Below are 21,917 nucleotides of genomic sequence, written 5' to 3'. Positions count from 1 at the left end.
CTCCTTCCAAGCCCAGGGTGACAGGGGTGCCGTCCTCACCAGCTTCATGCCATCACTTCCTGCTCCAGGAGCCAGAGTGGAGGGTGGTCATCTCCCCACCCTCTGAGCTCAGGCCACCTTGGATGGTGCAACCCTGCTGAGCGGCACGGGGAAGTCCTCGGAAGCCATCCTTCCTCTCTGTCCTCCCTCCTCCCCAGCTTCTCCTAAACACTTCTGCAGCTCCCGCACCCCCAGCCCCTCCTCCGTCTGCATTTCTCTGGCCCCGAGGATGTGATGGGGTGGCAGGGGGCTCCCAGGCCAGAGAAAAGAACGGGGTCACCCCTGCTCCCAGTGAGAGGACAGAGCGCCAATGCCATGCACCACTGTCATAGCCCCTTAGGCAGGCAGACTAGCGGGCTGTGGGAACCCCAGCCAGGCGGGCGGAGATGTCGGATAATTTAGCAGGTGGCCTCGTTACTCCCAGATCTGTCGCCATGGTAACCTGGTTTTTTCTTTAAAAAATGTACAGTGCCAAGAGGAGGAAGATGGCTGACAAAATCCTCCCTCAAAGGGTGAGTGCCTTTCACAGCAGCCCCCTGCCCACCCCCCATCCCTCGCTGCTCCGCCCTCCTCTCTCCCTACCCTGTTCACCTCCCCTCCCCCCTCAGGAGCAGAGCTTCAGCGTCACAGTCACTTTCACTTTTCGTTTAAAAAGCTAATTAAGAAGTGAGGCTTCTCAGGCCAGAGGAGGGGGTGGGGAGGAGGGAAGGAGCCTAGCCATACTGGCTTGGGGTGCAGGGGACTGAATTTCAGCCATCGGAAAACACACCGAGCTGGGGTGGGGGGTGGCCGAGCACGGCTGAGACAGCAGTTGGAATGACTGGGTGAGGTACCAGAGTGAAGGCAAGCAACCACACCCCCTAACTACCTCAGGGACCCCGAGGTCCTAGCCGCTTGGCAGACACCCAAGGGAAGCCCAGTGGCCGTGGGACAAGGGAAAGGACAAGACGAGGAGGTGAAGCCCTCAAGTTTGCTGGGCTCCATGGAGGCTCCGGCCTCCCCTCGTGGTGAAGTGCGCGGGTCTCCCTAGAGGGAGAAGCAGTTTCTATCCCTACACCTCCAGGCGGCCACTGCCGGATATGGAGTCCTGGGGACAGGTCCCCTCCTCACAAAGTCCCAGAAGCTGGCCGGCTCCCCTCCACCTCTGTGCACACTGGAGTCACGTGACATGCGCCCCTTCCACCTGCCACATTGGCTGAGCCCCTGGTTCCCCGCCTTGGTCCTCCTCTTCCAGATCCGGGAGCTGGTCCCCGAGTCCCAGGCTTACATGGACCTCCTGGCATTTGAGAGGAAACTGGATCAAACCATCATGCGGAAGCGAGTGGACATCCAGGAGGCTCTGAAGAGGCCAATGAAGGTGCTTTGGTGGGGGCAGGAAGAGGGCTCTACGTCCCGTTCCCAGAACGGAGAAATGGGGCTGCCCCGGGGGGTGGGCGCACGGTGTCTGCTCTGTGGGACACTCTTTATCTCTACAGCAAAAGCGGAAGCTGCGTCTTTATATCTCCAATACCTTTAACCCTGCAAAGCCGGATGCCGAGGATTCTGATGGCAGCATCGCCTCCTGGGAGCTGCGGGTGGAGGGGAAGCTCCTGGATGACGTACGTCCTGGCCCAGGTCTCTCCAGGTGTCCTGGGGTGGGTATGGGGCTGGGCTGAGGACGGAACTAGACGTTTGCAGCAAGGGTTAGGGAGTCAGCCCTGGCCAGGGCGGGTGGCCTAGAGAGACATCTGGGGTGCGGAGGCCTGCTTCTGACCTGCTGCCTGACCTGACCAGCCCCACCCACCCCGAACTCATTCTGCCCCCACGGTCCCTGTTCTGCCCCCACGGTCCCTGTTCCTCTCCCACAGCCCAGCAAGCAGAAGCGAAAGTTCTCTTCCTTCTTCAAGAGTTTGGTCATTGAGCTGGACAAAGACCTTTATGGCCCTGACAACCACCTAGTCGAGGTAAGACTCAGGCCCCTCTTGTCCTTGAATTGCTGCCCTTCCACAGGCCCAAGTCCCTGAAGAACGTAGACCATAGTCCCATCGGCTGTACAGATCTGGATCAGAACCGCCCTAGAGCCCCACGTCCCCCTAGCCCAGAGGGGCCTGAGAGGTGACCCCGCTCTGCTCCCCATACAGTGGCACCGAACGCCCACCACCCAGGAGACAGACGGGTTCCAGGTGAAGAGGCCAGGGGACCTGAGCGTGCGCTGCACGCTGCTCCTCATGCTGGACTACCAGGTCCGTGCCTGCCCCCCGCCCCCCGGACGGCACGCGAGGCCCTCGGCCCCCCGCGCCCTTTCTCTTAGGGAAGGACGAGGGACCCCATTCTCCTCCCTACCCCTCTTTTCCAGAAGCATGTTCCCAAGGAGCCCTATCACCTCACGCCCCACCCCCACCCTGCCCCGAGCCGCCTGGCCCCGAGCTCTTTCCATTCCCTCTCTCATTTTCACGGTCACCTTTTCCCAGCCTCCCCAGTTCAAACTGGATCCCCGCCTGGCCCGCCTGCTGGGGCTGCACACACAGAGCCGCTCGGCCATCGTGCAGGCCCTGTGGCAGTATGTGAAGACGAACAGGCTGCAGGACTCACACGACAAGGAATACATCAACGGGGACAAATATTTCCAGCAGGTAGCCTGAACCCAGGGGCGCTGGTGTGGGCAGTTGCCGGCAGGGGGAGTGCCTCCACTAAGGCACCCCCCCAACCCCCCCGCCCCCCACCCCCACCCAGCCACCTGGATTCCCAGGTAGCAGAAACCATACATGGTCACAGTCTCGGCACCAGGGACCAGGGGCCCCGAGCCAGGCCCTACCGTGGCAGAGCTGCGTGAGCCGCCCCGGGTTAGGGAGGTCTGACTGGGCCAACGGCTTTGGGGAATGTGATATTCTTGGCCCTCGGAGTTGGATGGATTCCTGGGTTCTTCTAGTCCTGGGTTCTGACTCTGGGTAAGTTAGTTACTTAGCTATTTCGAGCCTTATCTTTGCAATGGGGTGACAACACCCGCCCCCCGTCCAACCCACTGGGCAGTTAGGAAAATCCAATTGCTGTGAAAGGGATTTGACAAAGGGATTATTATTAGTAAATTTTAAATAAATACAGCAGATAAACCTGAGGAGGAAAGAGAACGTGATGTTTATTGAGCTCTTGCCACGTGCCGGGCACTGTTTCAAGCTCCGCACGTGCTGAGTCGCTGATTCTCACGGTCCTGGGAGAGGGATAGTGCTGTTATCCCCGTTCTGGAGATGAAGAAACTGAGGTCTGAGTGGTTAAGTGACTTGCTCAGGCTGCACAGTAAGTGCTGGAAGCCGGGCTTACACCCAGGCAGGCTGACCCTGTTCTCAACAGACCTGCAGCCACCCTAGTCCCTGTCCCATACGCACTGGGGAACTAGCCTTGCTCCTGGCTTCTCACGGCCTTTCCAGAATGGAAGGCTCTGGAACTGTAGTTATGCTTATTCAAGCACAGAAGAGCGACCTCTCTCTCCTCTAGATTTTTGATTGTCCCCGGCTGAAGTTTTCTGAGATTCCCCAGCGCCTCACAGCTCTGCTGTTGCCCCCTGACCCAATTGTCATCAACCACGTCATCAGGTGAGGCCCCAGCTTGCTCCCCAGACCAGAGAGTCATTGCGTCCTGTCGTCCCTGACCCTCCCCTCTCCAAGTGCCCTCCCCCGCCACTGCATCTGCCCCAGGCCCTTGGCCTCCGCGGGGCAGGTGAACACCAAGGCCTGGCCTTCCCGGCAGTGTGGACCCGTCGGACCAGAAGAAGACGGCGTGCTATGACATTGACGTGGAGGTAGAGGAGCCGCTGAAGGGGCAGATGAGCAGCTTCCTCCTGTCCACAGCCAACCAGCAGGAGATCAGCGCTCTGGACAGTAAGGTGGGGCCAGAGCCCAGCACTGGAGTGGGACATGAACCCAGAAATGACAGAGCACAGACACAACAGACACAAGCATGGGCCGACGGAGAGGGAAGGACAGGTGGCCCTTCCCCCTGCCCTGCTGCAGAGGCGTGGGAGGCGGGCGAGGGATGGCCCTCCACAGGACCGCAGCAGCCCTCCCCCCACGCGCCCCGCTCCTCCAGCCCCGCTGCTCCCACGGCCAGGTGAAAGCATCTCTTTCTACCTGTAGATCCATGAGACGATTGAGTCCATAAACCAGCTCAAGATCCAGAGGGACTTCATGCTAAGCTTCTCCAGGGACCCCAAAGGCTACATCCAAGACCTGCTCCGCTCCCAGAGCCGGGACCTCAAGGTGAAGGGGACTCCGGGAGCGCTGGATGGGAGACAAGCATATCGGGAAGACAGTGAGCGCTGTACGCGGGGGGCTGGAGGGCGTCTGGGCTCGGGGCTGACCCCGCTGCTGCCTCCCAGGTGATGACAGATGTGGCGGGCAACCCCGAGGAGGAGCGCCGGGCTGAGTTCTACCACCAGCCCTGGTCCCAGGAAGCCGTCAGCCGCTACTTCTACTGCAAGGTGGGGAGGGCCCGTGCACCTTAGCCCCCCCACTCCAAGAGAAACCACCCCTCACCTCGTGGGAGCCCTCCCCGCTCCCAGATGCTCTTCCGAGACAGGAGGCGGGTGCGCTGGCGGGGGGGCGTCCTGTCACTCACCAGCAGCACCGTGACCCTGCTCCTGCTCTCGTTTCTTAAAGATCCAGCAGCGCAGGCAGGAGCTGGAGCAGTCACTGGTCGTGCGCAATACCTAGGAGCCCCGCGAGGGAGCACGCGGGGCCCCCGGGGCCGCGCCTGTCCCCCAGGGCTCCGCCATCACTCCTCTGCCGCCTGCCTGCCTTCCTTGGGGTGAGGCGGGGAACTGGATTAAAGGTCATTCATCTGACGGCAGCCGTGTGGTCATTGGCAACCGGGAGGGAGGAGGAAGGGGAAGGCAGTGGGCCCCCCGAGAACACTCCCCAGCCCCCTCCCTCAGATTCTTCTTGCTCGTTTTCCCTAGACCTAAAAAACACTTTGGCAGAAGACATTTTTAATAACGTTTTCTTATTAAAAAAAAAAAATACAGCGACATGCTCTCCATCTGTCCGTCTCGCTCTGCCCTCCCGGGGCCGAGGCAGAAAAGGGATGTGCGCGGGGCAGGGCCACGGCGAGCTAGGTGCTGTTGGCCTGCTCCTGCTCGAACAGCGCCATGGCCAGCTGGGCGCGGCCGGCCAGCCCCTCCAGGTTGCTGAGGCGGCAGCGGTGGTAGAGCTCCTCGCTCAGCCGAGGGCTGCAGTCCCGCAGGGAGAACCTCTGCACCAGCCCTGGCTCCACGGCCCGGAAGAGATGGAGCCCTGAGAACCGGAGGAACACATCCATCACCTCCAGCCCCTCCAGGGCTTCCTCCTCTTCCTGGCCCGCCAGCTCCGCGGCCAGCCGTGCGCGGGCCGCCAGGTAGTCGGCGTTGTAGAAGCAGCCCTCCGCGGACGCGTGGCGGTCAAACCTGCCCCCCACGGGGGTCCCCCGGGAAGGGTCGGCACCGGGAGGGGACGGGGGGTCGGGGCCGGCCCCCGGGGGCCCCGGGGGAGACCTCTGTGGTGCCAGGGTGGGGTTGAACTCCTGGAAGTGGACCGGGAAGAAGGCCTGCCAGCCGGAGATGGCGTTCATGCGGCAGCGGTTCAGGACTTCGGGCCCGGGCCGGGTCCACACGGTGGTCAGGAAGAACAGCGTGTCCACCGGGTGCTTCTTTGAGACCACGTCCATGAGCCGCACCTGGGAGGGGGCCTCCGCGCGCACGGCGAGCCAGGCCAGCCTCGTCCCTGGGTACCGTTGTTCTAACTCGGCCGCTGCAGCCTTCACCCCGAGAAACGGGTCCAGGGCCCCTCGGCCACCTTCCCGTGGCCCGTAGACCAGCAACAGGGTGAGCAGCGCATGCTCTCGTGGCTCCAGAACGCCGGCGGCGAAGGCCTCGAGGAAAGCAGGGGCCGCAGCGGCTTCGGCCACCAGGAGCGGCAGCACCAGCTGCACGCGGGTGGCCTCGGTGACGTAGGGCATAGGCAGGATCTCCACCCGACTGAGCGGCCGCAGCAGGCTGACCCTGCGCGCCAGCGCCCGCCGGTGCCCGCGCTGCGTCACGGCCTCCAGCAGCAGGTCCAGGGTGTACTCCATGCCCCGCGCGGGGTCGAAGCGCCGGTAGCCGTTGAGGAGCCGCTGCTTCTGGAAGCGCAGGCGGGGCTGGTAGCGCCGATTCAGCTGCTCCAGAGCCGTCTCCACGGCGTCGCCCACATCCGCCCGGCTCGCCCCTTGCAGCGGGCACTTGGGGGCCCCATCTGCACAGGAGAAGATGTGCTGCTCTGTGAAGTAGTCCCAGCCCAGGACCTCGAAACGAGAGTGTGGAGTGAACGGGGCCGGGAGCCCCACGGGCCAGCTCAGCCCTGCCGCCCCCTCGGGGGTCAGCTCGGTCAGGTTCCGGATCTGAGCCTAGGGTGGGAGGGACACACAGTTAGCACCCGTCTAGGAGGTCGGGACCCAACCGTCCTGGGCTCTGGGCCCTGTCCTGCCTCTGCAAACACTTAGTGGGGTGCCCCCTGGCCAATCCGATAACCCCTGTCCGCCATGCTCTTTGCGAAAGGCGGTAGGCACGCGAATCCCACCTACCTTACTCAAGTGCGGGAAATGCCTCGGCCGAGGTTACAGCTTCCCCAAAACGGGGCCTTTGTTCTCACTCTATTCCATCTCCGACTAGCCCACAATCACCGAGGCCTCTACGTCCCACCCTTGGGTTTTTAAGGACAGTACTAGAAGTTCAGGGACTTCTGGGTGGGAGGAGCTGGAAGCATTCTAAGCGCTGTGCGGCCGACCCTCAGTTCCCCTGCAAACCTTTTAACTGTATCCAAGTCAAGCCGGGAGCTTATCTTACGATTGACCTGCTCCCCCAAGGGCCCCTTCTCCCTGGACTTTGAAACTTAGGTAGGGTCGGCCTCTTTCTAGCCTGCCTGGCCCCCCCACCCCGCCCACGGCCTGGCCCCGGCTCACCTGCAGCTGCTCTATCTCGCTGTACGCCTGCTCCAGCTCCAGGGCGCTGAAGCGCTTGTGGAGCCGGTACATGAGGGTCCCCTCGGAGACGGGGTGCACGGCGAAGGCACTCAGGAAAGCTGCGCTCCCCTCCTTCTCGGGGTCTCTGTTTTTGGCCAGTTCAAATGAGCGATACTGCTGCCCCTAGAGGGACCGATCGGATCAATCACACCACAGTGGGGGCCGCTGTCCCCAGCCAGCCCTGACCAGAGTCCACATGCACCCCTGACTGCCTGCCTGTCACTGCCGAGAAAGGGGCGAGGGAGCAGGAACTCGTGCCAGTGTCCCCTTAACCTTGGCCTTACCCTTAGAACCCCACTGATTCTCAAGGGAATGAAAGCCATGGGCCAGCAAATAGTTCCCTCTTCTCCAGGCCCAAAGACAGGGCAGCTTTCCGAGGCAGCACCTCACTCCTCCTGGAGAGGCCATCTCTGCGACCTTCCCAGAGTCCACAGCCATGCGTGGGGGGGATGGGCGGCGGGTAGGAGCAGGTGGGGGGAGGGGGAGGACTGGTGAATAGGGGTGCCTTTCTGTCTTGCTCGCAGGGTTCCTGACAAGATGCCACTTTGACAGTCTCCCGGGGTCTGAGACCGCCTGAGGTGAGCAGAGGGGTGCTCAGTGGCTGGCGAGGGTAAAACAGGCCCCGAGGAGCGGCTGGGAATGAGCCGGCAGCACTCAGCCTGGAGGCCAAACCCTCAGCCACACGAACGTGTCAGAGGCCGGGGCTGACTTGAGAGGGCTGTCACCTGGTGCTGCGAGACACAGCCGATACCCAGAGAGTCGATGAGGCAGCGGCCAAGCCACTCGTCAGGACGGGCACTGAGAATGTCTCCTCGGCAGCCATCCAGATGTGGCCGCAGTCGAAGCAGGAGACTCCGTGACAGCAGGTAGCCAAAGCCCCCATGGCAGTACCGGGCCTGCTCGCCGGCGCCGATGAACTCCTCGGCCCGGCCCAGGTACAGGTCTTGGTTGATGCTGAGGTGGCCGGCGAGCGCTGCCAGGCGCGGGGCCTGCACGTAAGTGTCATCCTGCATGACGAAGAACCAGTCGTAGTCGCCTCCGAAGTGTGTGTGAAGATGGCGCAGGGTCTCCGACATGAGCCAGGCCGGCCGCTCGTCCCCGTGAGATATCACCTGCATCCCCGCCGGCGTCCGGGCCCCTCGCTGCCCGGTGAAGTAGAGTAACCGAGGGAAGTGGTGGGCCACCGTGCGGTTCACAGCCACGGCCAGCGTGGACAGCGTGGCCCGGGAAGTGAGGACAGCCACCAGCAGCCGCTCACGAGAGCCCAGCTCTGTCTGGATGTACCGAGTCCTGTGGAGAGACCAGCACGCCAGGGGTCAACCCCTCGTGTTGAGGAGCCCAGCCTGTCCAGCGTACACACCCCGCTAGGGACGAGGGAGGCGGGGGTGAGAAAAGAGAAGGGGAAGACCCTCGCCACTACTAATTAGCTCCCACGGTGAGCGCCCAGAGTAGCCGACCCTGGCATTGATTCGGGGTGGGGTCTAAGGACGGATTAGATGCATGAGATGCAATTCCCCCCCTGTTCAAGAACATCCGACACTAACTGAACACCAGTGGGTGCGACTTTCCTGGGCTGAGAAGGAGGGGAACAGGCTGGACCATGACGGGTAAGAAGGCAAAGAATTGCTCCGAGGAGCCTAACACGGATTACCAGCGAAGGCAGAGGCAGGGGCTCAGAGCAGCCCTAAGCTGGGGCCTGGGGCCTGGGGCCTGGGGCCTGGGGCCAGGCACACATGCAGCTCTCACCTGAGCACCTTCTTGTACGGCTTGTTGGGATCCCTGTAGTAGGGAACAATCCGGGGTTTGAAGTCCTCGTCACTTTGGTCAAGCCGAGTTCTTGAGTCTGGATTCTGCAGCCCTCCCGGTTCCCTCACAGCCTCTACACAGGGATGCTCCCCCTCACCCTGGATCCAGGACACGCGCAAGAGGCTCAGGCTGCATCCCAGAGACAGTCCTAGGATGAGGGGCAGTGCGGGTCGCAGCACAGCCAACAGGGAGCTCAGGCGCATGGTGGCAGGTCCTGCTGTGTACGTGCCCTAGGGGGCACAGCCTCAAGGACCGACCAGTGGGATGACGGGCACCAGGTCGGCAGGAGGCCTGCAGTTTCAACTGGGGAACCTGGGGTCGATGAGGTCGGCAACAGAGCACGGCGTGTTTGCTCCCTGGCCCAGCATCCCCAGGAAACTGGCCTGTCCCGTCTTCACGATCCTGCCTGCCACCGGGTCTTCAGTCGTCAAGGTGCCAGATCTACCCCAGTCCCAATGGTAATAAACATCAGAACCAGTTTCACCCACTAATGGCTTATGGTCTGTCTTCCAGTCGAAAGGGAAGGAAACGAAACTCAATCCTGCCGAACCTAATCCAAACAGAAGGACCACGCAATTCTGTAGACTGGCTCCGAGTCAAGAGCCAGCCGCAACTGATACAGAGGTGGTCACGGGAAAAGCACACGCTCCATCAGAACAGGGGCCCCAGCTGGAGCCGGCCTCAGACGCCTTTCGCAGGAGCGCCCGGCTCCAGGCTCCTTTCTCACTCGATTTACCGAAGGGGCTGCTGACTGGCCTGCCCAAGGCAGGCACAAGGGAAGGGATCAGGGCCTCTTTGCACTCCACTCTGAGTGTTAGGGAAACACAGGCGTCGAGTCACCCCTCCGCCGGTCAGGAGTGGTGGGGAGCCATCGGCATGGCTGCACGGAAGTTCTGCCCATCCAAATGAGGTGGACAGATAGGACGACTCGGCGCCCAGAGCCTCTCAGAGGAGCACGATGGCTGATGGGACCACTTCCCCGCGCATTCTTCTCCTGATCCCAGCTGCCGAGAGGCTGGCGCTGGCCACCTCCCTCTGAGAGACAGGAGGCAAATGACAGTAAGTCTGGCTACGTAAGAGCGATTCGGTATCTGGGTTTACCAGGGCCCCAGGTACCCAAACCAAACCAAACCGAACCGAGAGGGCGAGAGGCAGCTAGAGGAACGCGGGGGGGGTCCTGGGAAGAAAAACGGAGGCGCGGCTGGCTGCGGATGCGCCAGGGCCGGCACCCCTGCTCTACCTCTCAGCGACCGAAGACCAATTCGAGTCCTGCAAAGAAGGCTCAAAGCGACTTTTAGCCGTCAGCCTCAAAGCAGAAATAAAACCGGCTGCGTCACGGAGCTGTCGAGGCGGGGCGGGGGGGTGGAGGTCGCAGCCGGGGGAGGAGCGCAAAGACCCCGTGCTGAGGCTCTTCCGTGGGGCGACAGCCCTGCCTGCGCCAGCGGGCGAAGGACAACGAGGGGCACCGCGAGGCCCGCGGGGAGAGGCCCCTGCAGCTGGGCCAGGGGCGGCCAGATAAAGGATGGACCGAAACGACCAGCGATGCGACCCCTGCGGTCCCGGGGAGTAGGGGCGAGGGCGTGGGGGTGGGACCTGCTCCTGTCGCCAGGAGCGGCGCCCCTATCGCCCCTTGCAGAGGTGAAGGCGCGGTAGGGGGAACAGACCCTAGTGCTCCGGCGAGGCGCCGGCTCCGCCGCTGCAGCCGCTGCCACCTCACAGCCCGGCCCGCTTCTTCCTCTTCCGCTCGCTGTCAGTCTCCGTCTCTATGGTGACCGCATCCGGCCGCTCGCTCTGCCACCGCTCTCTCTATGGTCTCCCCGCCCCTTCTCTGCAATGCCAGCCTTTCGGAGGGTGACGTGGTTTGCCCCCGGCCAGCCACCCGACCCCCACGAACAAGCGTGCTTCCACAGACGCTAATCCGAGTGGACCCTATGGTGCCCCAAACCTTCGACCTCAACTCCCATGCACTGGAAAAAAATGCTCTCCCCCTCAATGATCATGCTTTTCTGCTCTCCCGATGGGCTTCAGAACCCCATCATCCACCCAGTTATTTCAGAACTAGTTGTTGTTTGCCTACTAAGTTCTAGGCCACCGTAATGAGTACATAGTAAGCAGGTGGTAGTCGAGGTGGGCATAGTCCTTGCCCTCAGGAAGCTGAGAATTGACAGCTACAGGCATTAAACTCACAGAAATCCCAAACTGTCATAAACGCTATTGCAGAGAAGAAGAGTCCAGTGGAAAAACACGACGGGAAGAATCAGACCGAGAAATTGGGACTGCTGAGATCCAAAGGTTCAGTAAGTTCGCCCAAAAGTTGAGAGCTCCAGGTAACAGCAGAGCGCAGAAGGCCCTGGACGAGGAAGGAGGAGAACTGGTACCTCCAAGCGGCTACATCCTGCTGAGGGAGCCGCCTGGCGGAACCATGCTGGGTTCCCAGCCAGGACGGCACATCCCTAGGGGGCAACTTGGGAGCGTATAGGGGCGATTTCGTTGTCACATGGTTGAGGGGAGGAGCCAAGGATGCTAGATGTCTTGCACACTGTAAGAGTATCACACAGGAAAGAATTGTCCCACTGGGCTTTCAAATGTCCTACTGAACATTCATGTAAGTGAGAAAAACGGTCGTAATCATTAGTCCTTGAGCCTGTGTTTTATATACATAAATGATGTAATTTTGCAGGTGGTAATAATATGTGTCGAGTTTTCAAGGAACGTGTTTAGGAATTTACTAAGAGTTACCATTTTGGAAAACTGTAGCATGGGTAGCAATGTCACTCACGGTGTTCTGTCTGCATTTGCACTGTCACATTCAAGGCGATCCTACATATAGGTATAAGCATCTAATTATGTTTTCTAGCACATTGAAATAACATTTTATTAGAAGGGATCGCCTTTCCTTTCTTGAAATCAATGTGTATAGTTAGGTTATATCATCTATGAACTTTATCTCAAAACAGTAAAGGGGGTATCATAAAAAATGTTTGCTATTAAAAGGGAGCGCCGGGCTGGTAGAGTTAAAAACTACCATTCTAGTAAGTTATAAGAACTCACCAGCACTGCTATCCATTACTGTGTTTTGGTCGTATCGTTTAGACTACAATTTGATCCCTCCTCAGCACCGGACATATAAAAGGTGATGAATGAATGACTTGTTAGAAGACTCTGGGAAGAAGAGTTGGGACACTCACTCGGAGGTTGGAAGGTATAGGTTCCAGACCTACATTGTCCGATAGAAATATATAATGCAAGCCACAAATGTGAGCCATACATGTAATTTAAAATTTACTGGTAGCCAAGTTAAAAAAAAACAACATGAAATTAATTTTAATAATATATTTTATGGTATTAGTAAATATATCCAAAATATTTCAATTGTAATCCATATAAAACATTTAGATTTTTTTACGTTTCTTCCTCCCACCCCCACATCTTTGTAATCTGATGCGTATTTTACACTCACAGCACATCTCCATTGGGACTGGACTGGCCACGTTTCAAGTGCTCTATCGTCATATGGGGCCAGAGGCTACCACATTGAATAGCACAGTTCCACACCTTTCTCAGTGAATAAGTTTCTAGGTAATTCTGATCAGACATTGTCTTCCTTGGGTCTGTTTCTTCATATTTAAATGAAGAGTCTAGAGCAAATGTTCTTGCTTCTAGCATTGACCTTCTGTTATTTTTCATGTTTAGCCAGTCCTTTTGTCTTCCTCTCTGCCCACATCTCTCTCTCCCTCCCATGTCCCCCGTCTCTTCTCCCCTCATCCCCAGGTCTGTTTCTTGCAAGACATCTAAACCCTGGGTGGGAAAGGCAGGACTTCTTAAGTGGCCAACAAGTTTTCTAAGCCACTCTTGCTGTGCTGAGGTCAGACTGCTCAACAACTGATGATTCATGAGAAATCCTGGATGTGATTGGTTGCTATGCAGGTGGCTTCAGAGAAGTAACTGGTTATAGTTTCTCTTGCCATCCCAAGCCATTTTACAAAGGTGGAGTTCTGGAACCAGAAAGTTCTGGCCTCAAATCCTGGCACTGTCTCCTACCAGCAGTGTTAGTTTATTAACTACTCTGTGCCTTTGTTTCCAACTGTAAGATAGGAATAATACCCACCTCAGGGATTGTTGGAGAGATGAGATGGGATTGCATAAATGAAAGAGCATAAGGTTAGTTCTCTGTAACCTGCAACCTGCCTGTAACCACACACTTTAATAAGGTTGGGAGAGGGAGGCATATTGTAGACAGGTCTCCCAGGAGGCTAGGTGCTTGGAAGTGTGGTTTTTCGTGATCCATACCATATATGACTCCTTTGCTTCATAAGGAAAAGCTATGCAGTCAACCATTGCCTATATTCTTTACCTAAAACAATGCTTTTGCCCAGAGCAGGTGCTTAATACTTGCCAAGTGTAGTAAAAAAAAAAAAAAATCTAGTATGTACTTAGGTAAGGATTCTACTAGTGGCAGAGAAAGCAATAATTAGCCAATTAACAAGAATTAAATTCTAGTCTTTAACAATCATATGAGGTTAGTACTATCATCATTCCCATTTTACAGAAGTGTGTGTTTTGTCCAAGGTCACACACTAAACGTTAGCGCTGGGGTCTGCACGCAGGCAGTCTGCCCCTAGAATTCATGCTTAGTTATGCTGTCAAGTGAGATCCCCACCTAGGAACTCCAGCAGCACGGAGGAGTCACTTTTAAGGCACTTATCACCTGAATGTCACAGTCTGTTCACGTTTTTACTGTTCCTTCTTAATGGTCAGCTCCCTGAGGTCACAGAATGGCTTGTCACCATTACCACCCCAGCATCTAGCTCTGAGACTGACATACAGTGGGCACTTAATTGGTGAAGGGTATTCTAAAAAAAGTATGTTCAAAGGCATGAAGGTGTGTTCAAATATTTCAAATTACAATTGAAATATTTTGGATATATTTAATAATACCAGAAAATCTCTTATGTGGAGATATCTATTCTAAAAAAGGTATGTTCAAAGGCATGGATTACCTGAAATACAAGTAGTTCGATTCTACTGGAGCATCAAGTTTGAGAAAGAAAACTAGTTCTGTGGGGGGAAGAATGCTTTTTTTAAAAGCGTCATGAGGGCCACTTTTGGAGGATGTGCTCAGAGGGAGTAAGTCTCCTTTGCTTCTCTCCAGCTGTGTCACTCACTGATGATGAGACACCGCTGGTCAGGGGCCGGGACAAGTAACAGATCACAAAGGGCATGCCTTGTATCTGGGGCTACAAATGTTTACGATGTAGACGATGAGAAGTCTGTGAGAGATTTTAAACAGTGAGAATCAAAGGAAAAGTAAGGGGCAAGGTCTCATGACGAACTGATAATAAAAGTACACTCAAAACCAGAGTCTTGTTCTTTTACCTGTGGGTTCTTCTCACCAAACCTACATGGCTTTCATGGACACCTAACAATTCTGGATTGGGTAGGCTACGCGGCCAAGGTTTAGGAACCACGTTCCGCACCTCTAAAAGTTTGGTTACCACTGGACCAGCCTCTAAAATCTCAATTTCGCGAAATGAGGAAGCCTTTCTTCCAGCCGCCTCACCTTTTCCTCCACCTCCCTCCTCTTGTCTGCCCATTGTCTCGACCCTTTCCCGCCTGATGCACGCCGGGAAGTGTAGTCGCTGGTCTCGCAGCCTGAGCCAGTGGCTCGGCCCCACGAACTCGATATCTCCACATGAGAGATTTTTCGAGAGGCGGGGTGAAGCCGGGAAGGCCCAGCCCGCTTCCCCGAGCGGTAATCTGGGATTTGCAGTTTCCGGCGCCCAAAGCCGTCCTGCTGGCAGAAGGCTGTGGGACTCTAATGCCCCTCGCCTCGCGCGGCCTGATGACGTCACAGGGCCCGCGAGACCGCTGGGATACGCGGTAGTTCTCGGAGCGCAATCTTGCCTGGGCCGCCGCGACTCGAGGACGACATTTCCCAGAAGTCTGTGCAGCGGCGCGCCGGGCGCCGCGCGAGGCCGTGATTGGCTGCTGAGCCGGCCGCACGCGGGGGAGCCCAAAGAGCAGCTCTGTTGCGACAGAGGCCGAGCGGCGAGGCCCAGTGAGTTGAGGGAAGGGGCGCTGGGGGGAGGGCACCGGCCAGTGATGGGGAGGGAAGACGAGGCGAGGAGGAAGGAACGGGGCCGTGGTGGATGGAGGAGGCCTCCAGCGAGAAGAAAAGGCCGAGGCGGAGAAGCTGGCGGCTGGGGGCTGGGGTCTGTTCCAGGGGTGGCAAGTGAGGAGACCCTGAGAGAACTCACCAGGGGGAGGACAGCTGCGTCCCGGGAAGAAGCTGGACCCCACGGCTAGGTGGTGTGGAGGGGTGCCACAGGGAGGAGGCCCGGGGGGAGGCGGGAGCAGGAAGCCCGGCAAAGCGAGGCGGCGGGCTGGAGCGCTGAGCGCCAAGTTGTGGGGAAACCGGAGACGGGACCTGCGCCGAGGGGCAGAACCCGGTCCCTAACTGGCGGCCCTGAAAGGAGGAGCGATTCCAGAGTGAGGCGGGCGGTGGGGATTGGAGGACGGAGCCCGAGGGAAGAGGTGTTAAGATTAGAGGAGCAGCTAGAGAATTGGCTTGAGAGACGGGGACAAAGTTGGGAGCTGGGTCTCGGAGGCTGGGTGGGAAGATTCCCGAGAGAGATGTAGCAGGGCCCAGGCACTCTTCCGTAAGTTTAGCGTTTGGGGGTGTTTGTCTTCCTTCAGGCTCCCTGAAAGAACAGTAACCTACGCCTGTGGTTCATCACCATGCCCTCTGACCTGGCCAAGAAGAAGGCAGCCAAAAAGAAGGAAGCTGCCAAAGCACGACAGCGGCCCAGAAAGGGACACGAAGAAAACGGAGATGCAGTTACAGAACCACAGGTGGCAGAGGAGAGAAATGATGAGGTCAATGGCCAAGAGACCACAGGTGAGTTGAGGGAGAGGTGGGTTCCTGGGATGGTCGCTACGACTTGATGAATGCCCCAGCCGGAGTCAGGATCCTGATCCTGGGGGCACTGGAGGCAGTATCTGGTGCCATGAAACTTCATGAACTGAAACAGTAGAGTTAGAATTAGAGCTTGAAGCATCCTGTTATTGTTCAAGGAAACAGCACAGGTTCTCACATACCCAGTGGCAAGCAGGTACGGGAGTTGTGCTGCCTTGTCGCTCTGTCTGCTAGACCATGAGGGAGGTCAGTGTGCCAAGCTCTTTGCCACATTATACCCTTGTCCTCCTAGGAGTAGTGGCGATACCAATAAGAGAAACTTATCAACTGTTTTATGGGTTTTTCCTGGGGGAGAGATGCCTTTTCATTCATTATATTTTGGAAAATATTTATTGAGTACTTCCCAAATGCTGGACACCGCTGCATACTAAGATACTGTAAATACAGTCTGCCCTCTGCTGACTTACAGTCTAGAAGAGGAAACGTGGCAGTACGTGGTAAAGATATTCTAGGCTCTTGGTAGTCTATTCCTAGCCTTCTTTCCTCCCCCTGAAAACGCCCTAAACAGGCCTTTTGCTCCATCCAGACTATTATTGTCCCTTGAATAGTCACCACTTTTATGTCCTTTTACACACTAAATTCTAATACCACAATTTCTGTGCTATTTACCTTTGACATTTTTATCAGGGCTCAGCTCAAGATAGCAAAACCTTTCACAGTCAAACCTGATCTTAACATTTCCATTTACTGTTACTCTCCGTCATGTTATAGTGTTACAATTTTACCTTTGTATCTTCTGTTTATCTAAATTGCTTGGTCTTTAAGTGCGGGGACATGTCTTGACATACCTTTTTGTATGACCAGCCTTGTAGATAGAAATACTAAGTAAATGTTTGAAGAGGAGAGGAGATTTACTAATGTGAATTATGACGGACAGGAATTCAGAAAAGGGGGAGTTAAAAACGGTTGCGAGGAGAGAATCGGGTGGTAAGAATTGTCTTCAGAATAGGAGTTATAGGAGAAAGCGGGTGCATTAAAGTCCAGCCATGGGGAAGTTTTATTCCTGGCCAGAGTGGCTGAGGGATGGGAAGTGGAGAATGATGAGAGTGAACGATCGGGCTAAGTTGTGATCTCTAATGTGGAGAGATGGGGTCCCCTCCTGGTCCTCAGGAACCATGTTTAAACAGTAGCTATCAGTAGGTACTTTCTGGATGAATTGGAAAGGTAGAAAACTGCATTCTACTTTGAGACTATTATCCACTGTTCCCATTACAAATTTCTTGTTCACCTGTCTCCCTAGGAAAACAGAATTCCTCATCTCAGTAGTATGGGAGCTAAGGTTTTCATCCGGCTTCCTCAGGGAGCTGCTGCTCTGAAATATGAAATCTGTTCTCTTTCCAACTCTCAAAGCATTTCTTATTGCCAGGGACCAGGGTCATTTCTGCTTTCATAATTGATGGGTCATCTGCTCCCTCTCCCAAGACTGGGTCATCTCTTCTCCCTGGGTTTGGGATTACTTGATGCTGCAGGTCACCATTCTCCAACCTTTACCAATTGTAATTGCCACATGGCCTTCCTTGGGTAGTAAAGTATGGAAAGATCAAGATAAATATCAAAGAAAGTGATCTGTCACCAACAGTTCAGCCTTCTTTAGAATGTGAGACTTTTAAAGACAGGCACTGGAGTTAAGCTGGTCCCCTTATTTACAGAATGAGTAGAAGGGACAATATTCTCTCGGATGAGGTTTATTCCAATGAGAAGGGACAATATTCTCTCGGATGAGGTTTATTCCAGAATCCCTTTTCCATTTATTCAGTGCTATTCGCTTGTCTTTTGAGCCTATTTTCTGGGATGCTCGCTATGGGCTAGACAATGAGGTCCGTTTAAGACTCTTGCTTTTGAAGCTCAGGAGATGACTTAGGTCATAGATTCTTTAAACTGGAAGAGATGAAGAGAAAATGCTGTATAGCTTTCCCTTAATTTTGATCTTCCCCTTGCCTGAGCAGATGGAGATTTAAACTAGGGATCGGCAAACTTTTTCTGTAAAGATCCAGATAGTAAACATTTGTGGCTTTGTAGGCCGTACGAATGGTCTCCGTTGCAGCTGGCCAACTCTGCCATTGTCAGAGAAAAGAGCCACGGACAATGTGTGAATGATGAACGTGGCTGTGTTCCAACTTTTATTTACAAAAATAGGCAGTCGGCCAGATTTGGCCAGCCTTTTTCTTAAGCCACCCCCTCTCCTCATCTTTTTAAATGGTTACATTTCAATTGGCAATATATACACCTACATAATAGTCTTGATTTTGCCATTTGGCCGTAAACTCTAAAATATTTACTGTCAGTAGCTACCGATCAGTCGCAACTACTGATCTAAATCATAAATTTCTTCCTACTCCATCACCTTCTCAACATCTAGAATAGAGATTGTACAAACCATGGCTGTGGGAAGTCTAGTAACAACTGTATTGAAAAGAGACTAAAACTTCCTTCCTTCAGTCAAAACCGAAAAATTTGGCCTCTGTTCAAAAAGTATTCATTAAGAACTTATGTATCTAACACACTGCTGGGGACTGAGGTAGATACGGAGTGACTGCCATCTGTCTGGTGGGGCAGTCTCCGCCCTCGGCGCTGGTCCCTTGCAGGCAGAGCAGGTGTAGCAGTAGGGCGGGTAGTGTCGCCAGCGCTGGTAATCTCCTGACGGGATGGGTGTTTGGAGAGGGACCTAAGACTAACCACAACTCCTCTCGGAGTTGGTCTCCCCAAACCTGCCTGTCCAAGGAGGGCCCCGAGCTCTCTTCCCTCCTCTACCCTGTCTTCACCTTTCCGAGGAAAAGCACACGGCTTTTCTCATTTCACGGGCTCTGCTGTAAAATCCCCAAGGGAACAAAGGCAGGGGCGACAAAGACTAAAAAAATTAGAAAATTCTCATAGTAGTGGAAACTTGTGTATCGTTTCTGACTCCTTTCTGAAAAGGTGAATAGATCACCTCTACTCTTCTGGAAGAAGCTGGCCAAGGCTTCCTCTGCTCCGAATTCTATCCCACTTCCAACAATACTTTGTGGGTAGTTTTTTCTATGGAAAATTAATATAGTGAAATAGTTGGGGGTCATGTGTTTAGAGTCAGACAAACGCTGGTTCAAATTCTGACTCTGTCACTAGCCTTTTTGGCCTTGGCTATGTAATCTAATCTCTTATAAAATGGGGATTATTTTAAGTGTATATGTCAGAAGGGTTATGGGGGTTAAGTTAGTTGGAGAATGATGATACAGCAGAATCCCAGGCACAGAGTACACTCGACAAATATTATCCAGTTAATATTAGCCATCAATAGTAACACTTCTTCCCAGCCTACCAGTGTAGTCATGCCTAAGGAACCACAGAGGCAGAACAGCTGGTCTCTTGTGTCACGATCAGTTTGCATCTCTGAAGCCCTCCAGACTTGGGAACTCTGGTTTCCCAGCCTTGGCCCTGCCTGCATTGATCCCTCTGCATCTTCTCACTCCGGCTCCTTCTGGGCAACATAGCTCCCTGGAAGCACCGTCTGGAAGCTCTCTAGGCCGTGGAATAAGAGAATCGCACCTCTACAGTATCATCTTTGGGGCGGGGGTGGGGTGGGCATTAGGACTAATTATTTAACATATACTCACGGAGGATAATTTGGAGTTCTAGCCATTCTTCCATGCATTTGTATCATGTACGATCAAGAGAAGTTAGAATAAGTTTGAAGTAAAAGGTTTCTAAGAAAGCAGATTATTAGGGCAGATCCGCATGCAGTGTACACTCTCTTTAAAACTTGTGAAACATCTGAGTCTGCTTAACTTGATCTTGAACCCCCCAGTCCTTTAGGCCATGCCTTTCTGTGTCTGCTCAACTTGATTTTGAGCACAGGTCCTTTAGGACATACATCCCTTTTCAATATTCAGCTCTTTGTATGATAATATTTGGTAATCTGAGTAAGAGCAGAAGCCACAAACCCTGGACCCTCGGGTTAACTACGCTCTGCAGGCACTCTGGGATATGCCTTTTTTGTGGGAGCCGAGTCTGTCTTACAGCCTTCTTCTCAAACTCTGTCTTTACTCTCCTCAGAAGTGGATTTGCTGACCAAGGAGCTAGAGGACTTTGAGATGAAGAAAGCTGCTGCCCGAGCGGTCACAGGCGTCCTTGCCTCTCATCCCAACAGTACTGACGTCCACATTATCAACCTCTCCCTCACCTTTCACGGACAAGAACTGCTCAGTGACACCAAACTGGAATTAAACTCAGGCCGTCGTTATGGCCTCATTGGCTTAAATGGAATTGGTGAGACCTTTGGAAGGCGAGGTGGGAGGTATCTCTCCTTGGCTCATCTGTCACCCAGCAAGTGTTTACTTAGCGCCAGCTATGTACAAAGCAAGGAGTTTACAGTATGGGTGGGAGAACACATATGCCCAGGGAAAAGGAACTAGCAATACAGAGCAGTATGTGGTAAGTACCACAGGAGAAGTGACCGACAGTAGGTGCTACAGAAGGGCGGGGGCGGGGGGTGGTGCGCGCAGCCTCTATAGACAAACAGGCTTCTCAGGCGGGGCGGGGCAGGAATGGGAGGAGAGGCGTTCTAAGGATGGGCGCGTGCGTAGGGGGTAATAGCAGGGCTCGAATGAAAGGAAGGAAGGTGCTCAAGACACTGGTGGGGTCGTGGTTTGGCCAGAGCGGAGGAACCGGTGTGGGGGAGGGACAGGCACAGCTGTGCCGCGTGTCCTCTTGCCATTCTCTGCCCGCCCCTCTCAGGGAAGTCCATGCTGCTCTCTGCTATTGGGAAGCGTGAGGTGCCCATCCCTGAGCACATCGACATCTACCATCTGACCCGGGAGATGCCCCCGAGTGACAAGACACCCTTGCAGTGTGTGATGGAAGTCGACACGGAGCGGGCCATGCTAGAGAGAGAGGCCGAGCGGCTGGCTCACGAAGACGGTAGGGCTCCAGACACAGGGGGTGGGGGTGGCCTTCCCCCCGAGGAAAGGCCCAGGGAGCCTCACAGCTGTGCACTGCCCACAGCGGAGTGTGAGAAGCTCATGGAGCTCTACGAGCGTCTGGAGGAGCTGGATGCCGACAAGGCGGAGATGAGGGCCTCGCGGATCCTCCACGGCCTGGGTTTCACCCCTGCCATGCAGCGCAAGAAATTAAAAGACTTCAGCGGGGGCTGGAGGATGAGGGTCGCCCTCGCCAGGTGAGCGCCTCCCTCCCACACCCTTTGTAGTTCCCCGTCTCTCAGAGTTGAACGCTCACTCCAGTGGAAGTGTTTCACGTGGGGTCAATGGTCAGTAGGTGCCGGACAGGACACAGACAGTACGACGTGGAGGTGGGTGGATGTGTGGGCTAAGGATTGAACTTCTGCCTGAAGTGGTCGTTATCGGGTTTCTGGCACAGTGCTTAGGAATCCGAGGACCAGCCCAGGTGAAGGGGTGGGATAGGTCTGTTTCTCTCTTACCTCCTGATCCTCGTCGCCCTGTTTGTGCTTCAGTCCTAACGTTCGCTATGTAAAGATGAAACGTTAGACAGCTATTACGATACCTGTTCTCCTCGCCCTCCTGTGACCTGGACCCAAGGCGAGTTTCTGTGACCATCATTCCTCCATCAGTCCCCCTAGAAGGTCCCCAGCTAAACGGGCGGTTCCGCCGCCAGGCGCCTGGGTGAGCATGGACACCGCGTCAGCAGGGCTGCCGCGTGCACCTGTGAACATGGGCGCAGCGGTGCCACATGCTGGCAAGGTTAGCCGCCTCAGGACCACTTAGCCTTCAAAACTACAGACGTCCCAGCCTGTCCTTCAGACCTGTGCAGTCAGGATGCTGGAGTTTGGTGTCCAGAAGTCCCAGTTCTGAAAAGCTCTGCAGATGTGGGAACCAGAGCTGTCCCCTTGCTTCTGCTGTCTGGAGATTCCGTCTAGAAAAAACATTTGTCGGCCTCCTTGCCAGTCTGGCAGCCCTTCCAGACAGGCCTGTCCTGAATACTTTTCGCGATAGCGGTTTATTTCCTCTGTATCCTCTCGTCTTCCTGGTGGTCACCAGCCTCCGCAAAAGACTTGTAGACTCATAGGACTCGGGATGCTGACAGTCGCGTCTCCAAGCTGCGTCCTCCCTCTGCTGCTCAGGCGTTTTCTGCCCTTTAACCT

General features: G+C 55.3%; 3 protein-coding genes across 10 annotated transcripts in view; 2 read left to right on the top strand and 1 right to left on the bottom strand.

Annotated features, from left to right (window-relative positions):
* Positions 1 to 4,992, top strand: part of SMARCD3 (SWI/SNF related, matrix associated, actin dependent regulator of chromatin, subfamily d, member 3) — a 32,452-nt gene extending 27,460 nt beyond the window's left edge. For 2 of the 5 annotated variants that reach the window (XM_011377557.2, XM_011377556.2), the window contains exons 3-13: positions 509 to 551; positions 1,274 to 1,396; positions 1,515 to 1,637; positions 1,887 to 1,982; positions 2,160 to 2,261; positions 2,490 to 2,651; positions 3,511 to 3,608; positions 3,763 to 3,898; positions 4,149 to 4,271; positions 4,391 to 4,492; positions 4,671 to 4,855. In XM_011377557.2, the coding sequence (XP_011375859.1) occupies positions 509 to 551; positions 1,274 to 1,396; positions 1,515 to 1,637; positions 1,887 to 1,982; positions 2,160 to 2,261; positions 2,490 to 2,651; positions 3,511 to 3,608; positions 3,763 to 3,898; positions 4,149 to 4,271; positions 4,391 to 4,492; positions 4,671 to 4,724 (1,162 nt within the window). In that variant the 3' untranslated portion in view covers positions 4,725 to 4,855. Of the gene's footprint in view, positions 1 to 508; positions 552 to 1,273; positions 1,397 to 1,514; positions 1,674 to 1,886; positions 1,983 to 2,159; positions 2,262 to 2,489; positions 2,652 to 3,510; positions 3,609 to 3,762; positions 3,899 to 4,148; positions 4,272 to 4,390; positions 4,493 to 4,670 lie in introns of all 5 variants that reach the window. The other 3 variants (XM_023521788.1, XM_023521786.1, XM_023521787.1) reach the window with 2 other exon arrangements.
* On the bottom strand, positions 3,135 to 10,669 carry CHPF2 (chondroitin polymerizing factor 2). Of its 3 annotated transcripts, none has more exons than XM_023521785.1 (6): positions 8,791 to 10,669; positions 7,770 to 8,334; positions 6,985 to 7,167; positions 4,630 to 6,429; positions 4,143 to 4,292; positions 3,135 to 3,917 (listed from the first exon to the last, which is right to left on the bottom strand). In XM_023521785.1, the coding sequence occupies exons 1-4, from the start codon at positions 9,051 to 9,053 to the stop codon at positions 5,122 to 5,124; spliced, it is 2,319 nt and encodes a 772-aa protein (XP_023377553.1). In that variant the 5' UTR covers positions 9,054 to 10,669; the 3' UTR covers positions 3,135 to 3,917; positions 4,143 to 4,292; positions 4,630 to 5,121. The 3 variants fall into 3 exon arrangements, with proteins under 3 accessions (XP_023377553.1, XP_011375862.1, XP_023377552.1); XM_011377560.2 differs by having other exon boundaries at positions 3,135 to 4,292; positions 8,791 to 9,885; positions 10,515 to 10,669; XM_023521784.1 differs by having other exon boundaries at positions 3,135 to 4,292.
* A 4,032-nt stretch (positions 10,670 to 14,701) lies between these two features.
* Positions 14,702 to 21,917, top strand: part of ABCF2 (ATP binding cassette subfamily F member 2) — a 15,348-nt gene continuing 8,132 nt past the window's right edge. Inside the window, exons 1-5 of one of the 2 annotated variants that reach the window (XM_011377554.2) lie at positions 14,702 to 14,908; positions 15,547 to 15,748; positions 19,856 to 20,068; positions 20,537 to 20,719; positions 20,804 to 20,975. In XM_011377554.2, coding sequence (XP_011375856.1) covers positions 15,589 to 15,748; positions 19,856 to 20,068; positions 20,537 to 20,719; positions 20,804 to 20,975 — 728 coding nt within the window. In that variant the 5' untranslated portion in view covers positions 14,702 to 14,908; positions 15,547 to 15,588. Of the gene's footprint in view, positions 14,909 to 15,140; positions 15,160 to 15,546; positions 15,749 to 19,855; positions 20,069 to 20,536; positions 20,720 to 20,803; positions 20,976 to 21,917 lie in introns of those variants that run through there. The other variant, XM_011377555.2, reaches the window with a different exon arrangement.

The sequence above is a fragment of the Pteropus vampyrus genome, unplaced genomic scaffold (assembly GCF_000151845.1).
Source record: "Pteropus vampyrus isolate Shadow unplaced genomic scaffold, Pvam_2.0 Scaffold316, whole genome shotgun sequence".
Lineage (NCBI taxonomy): Eukaryota > Metazoa > Chordata > Mammalia > Chiroptera > Pteropodidae > Pteropus > Pteropus vampyrus.
This window is presented reverse-complemented; position numbering and strand designations above follow the sequence as displayed.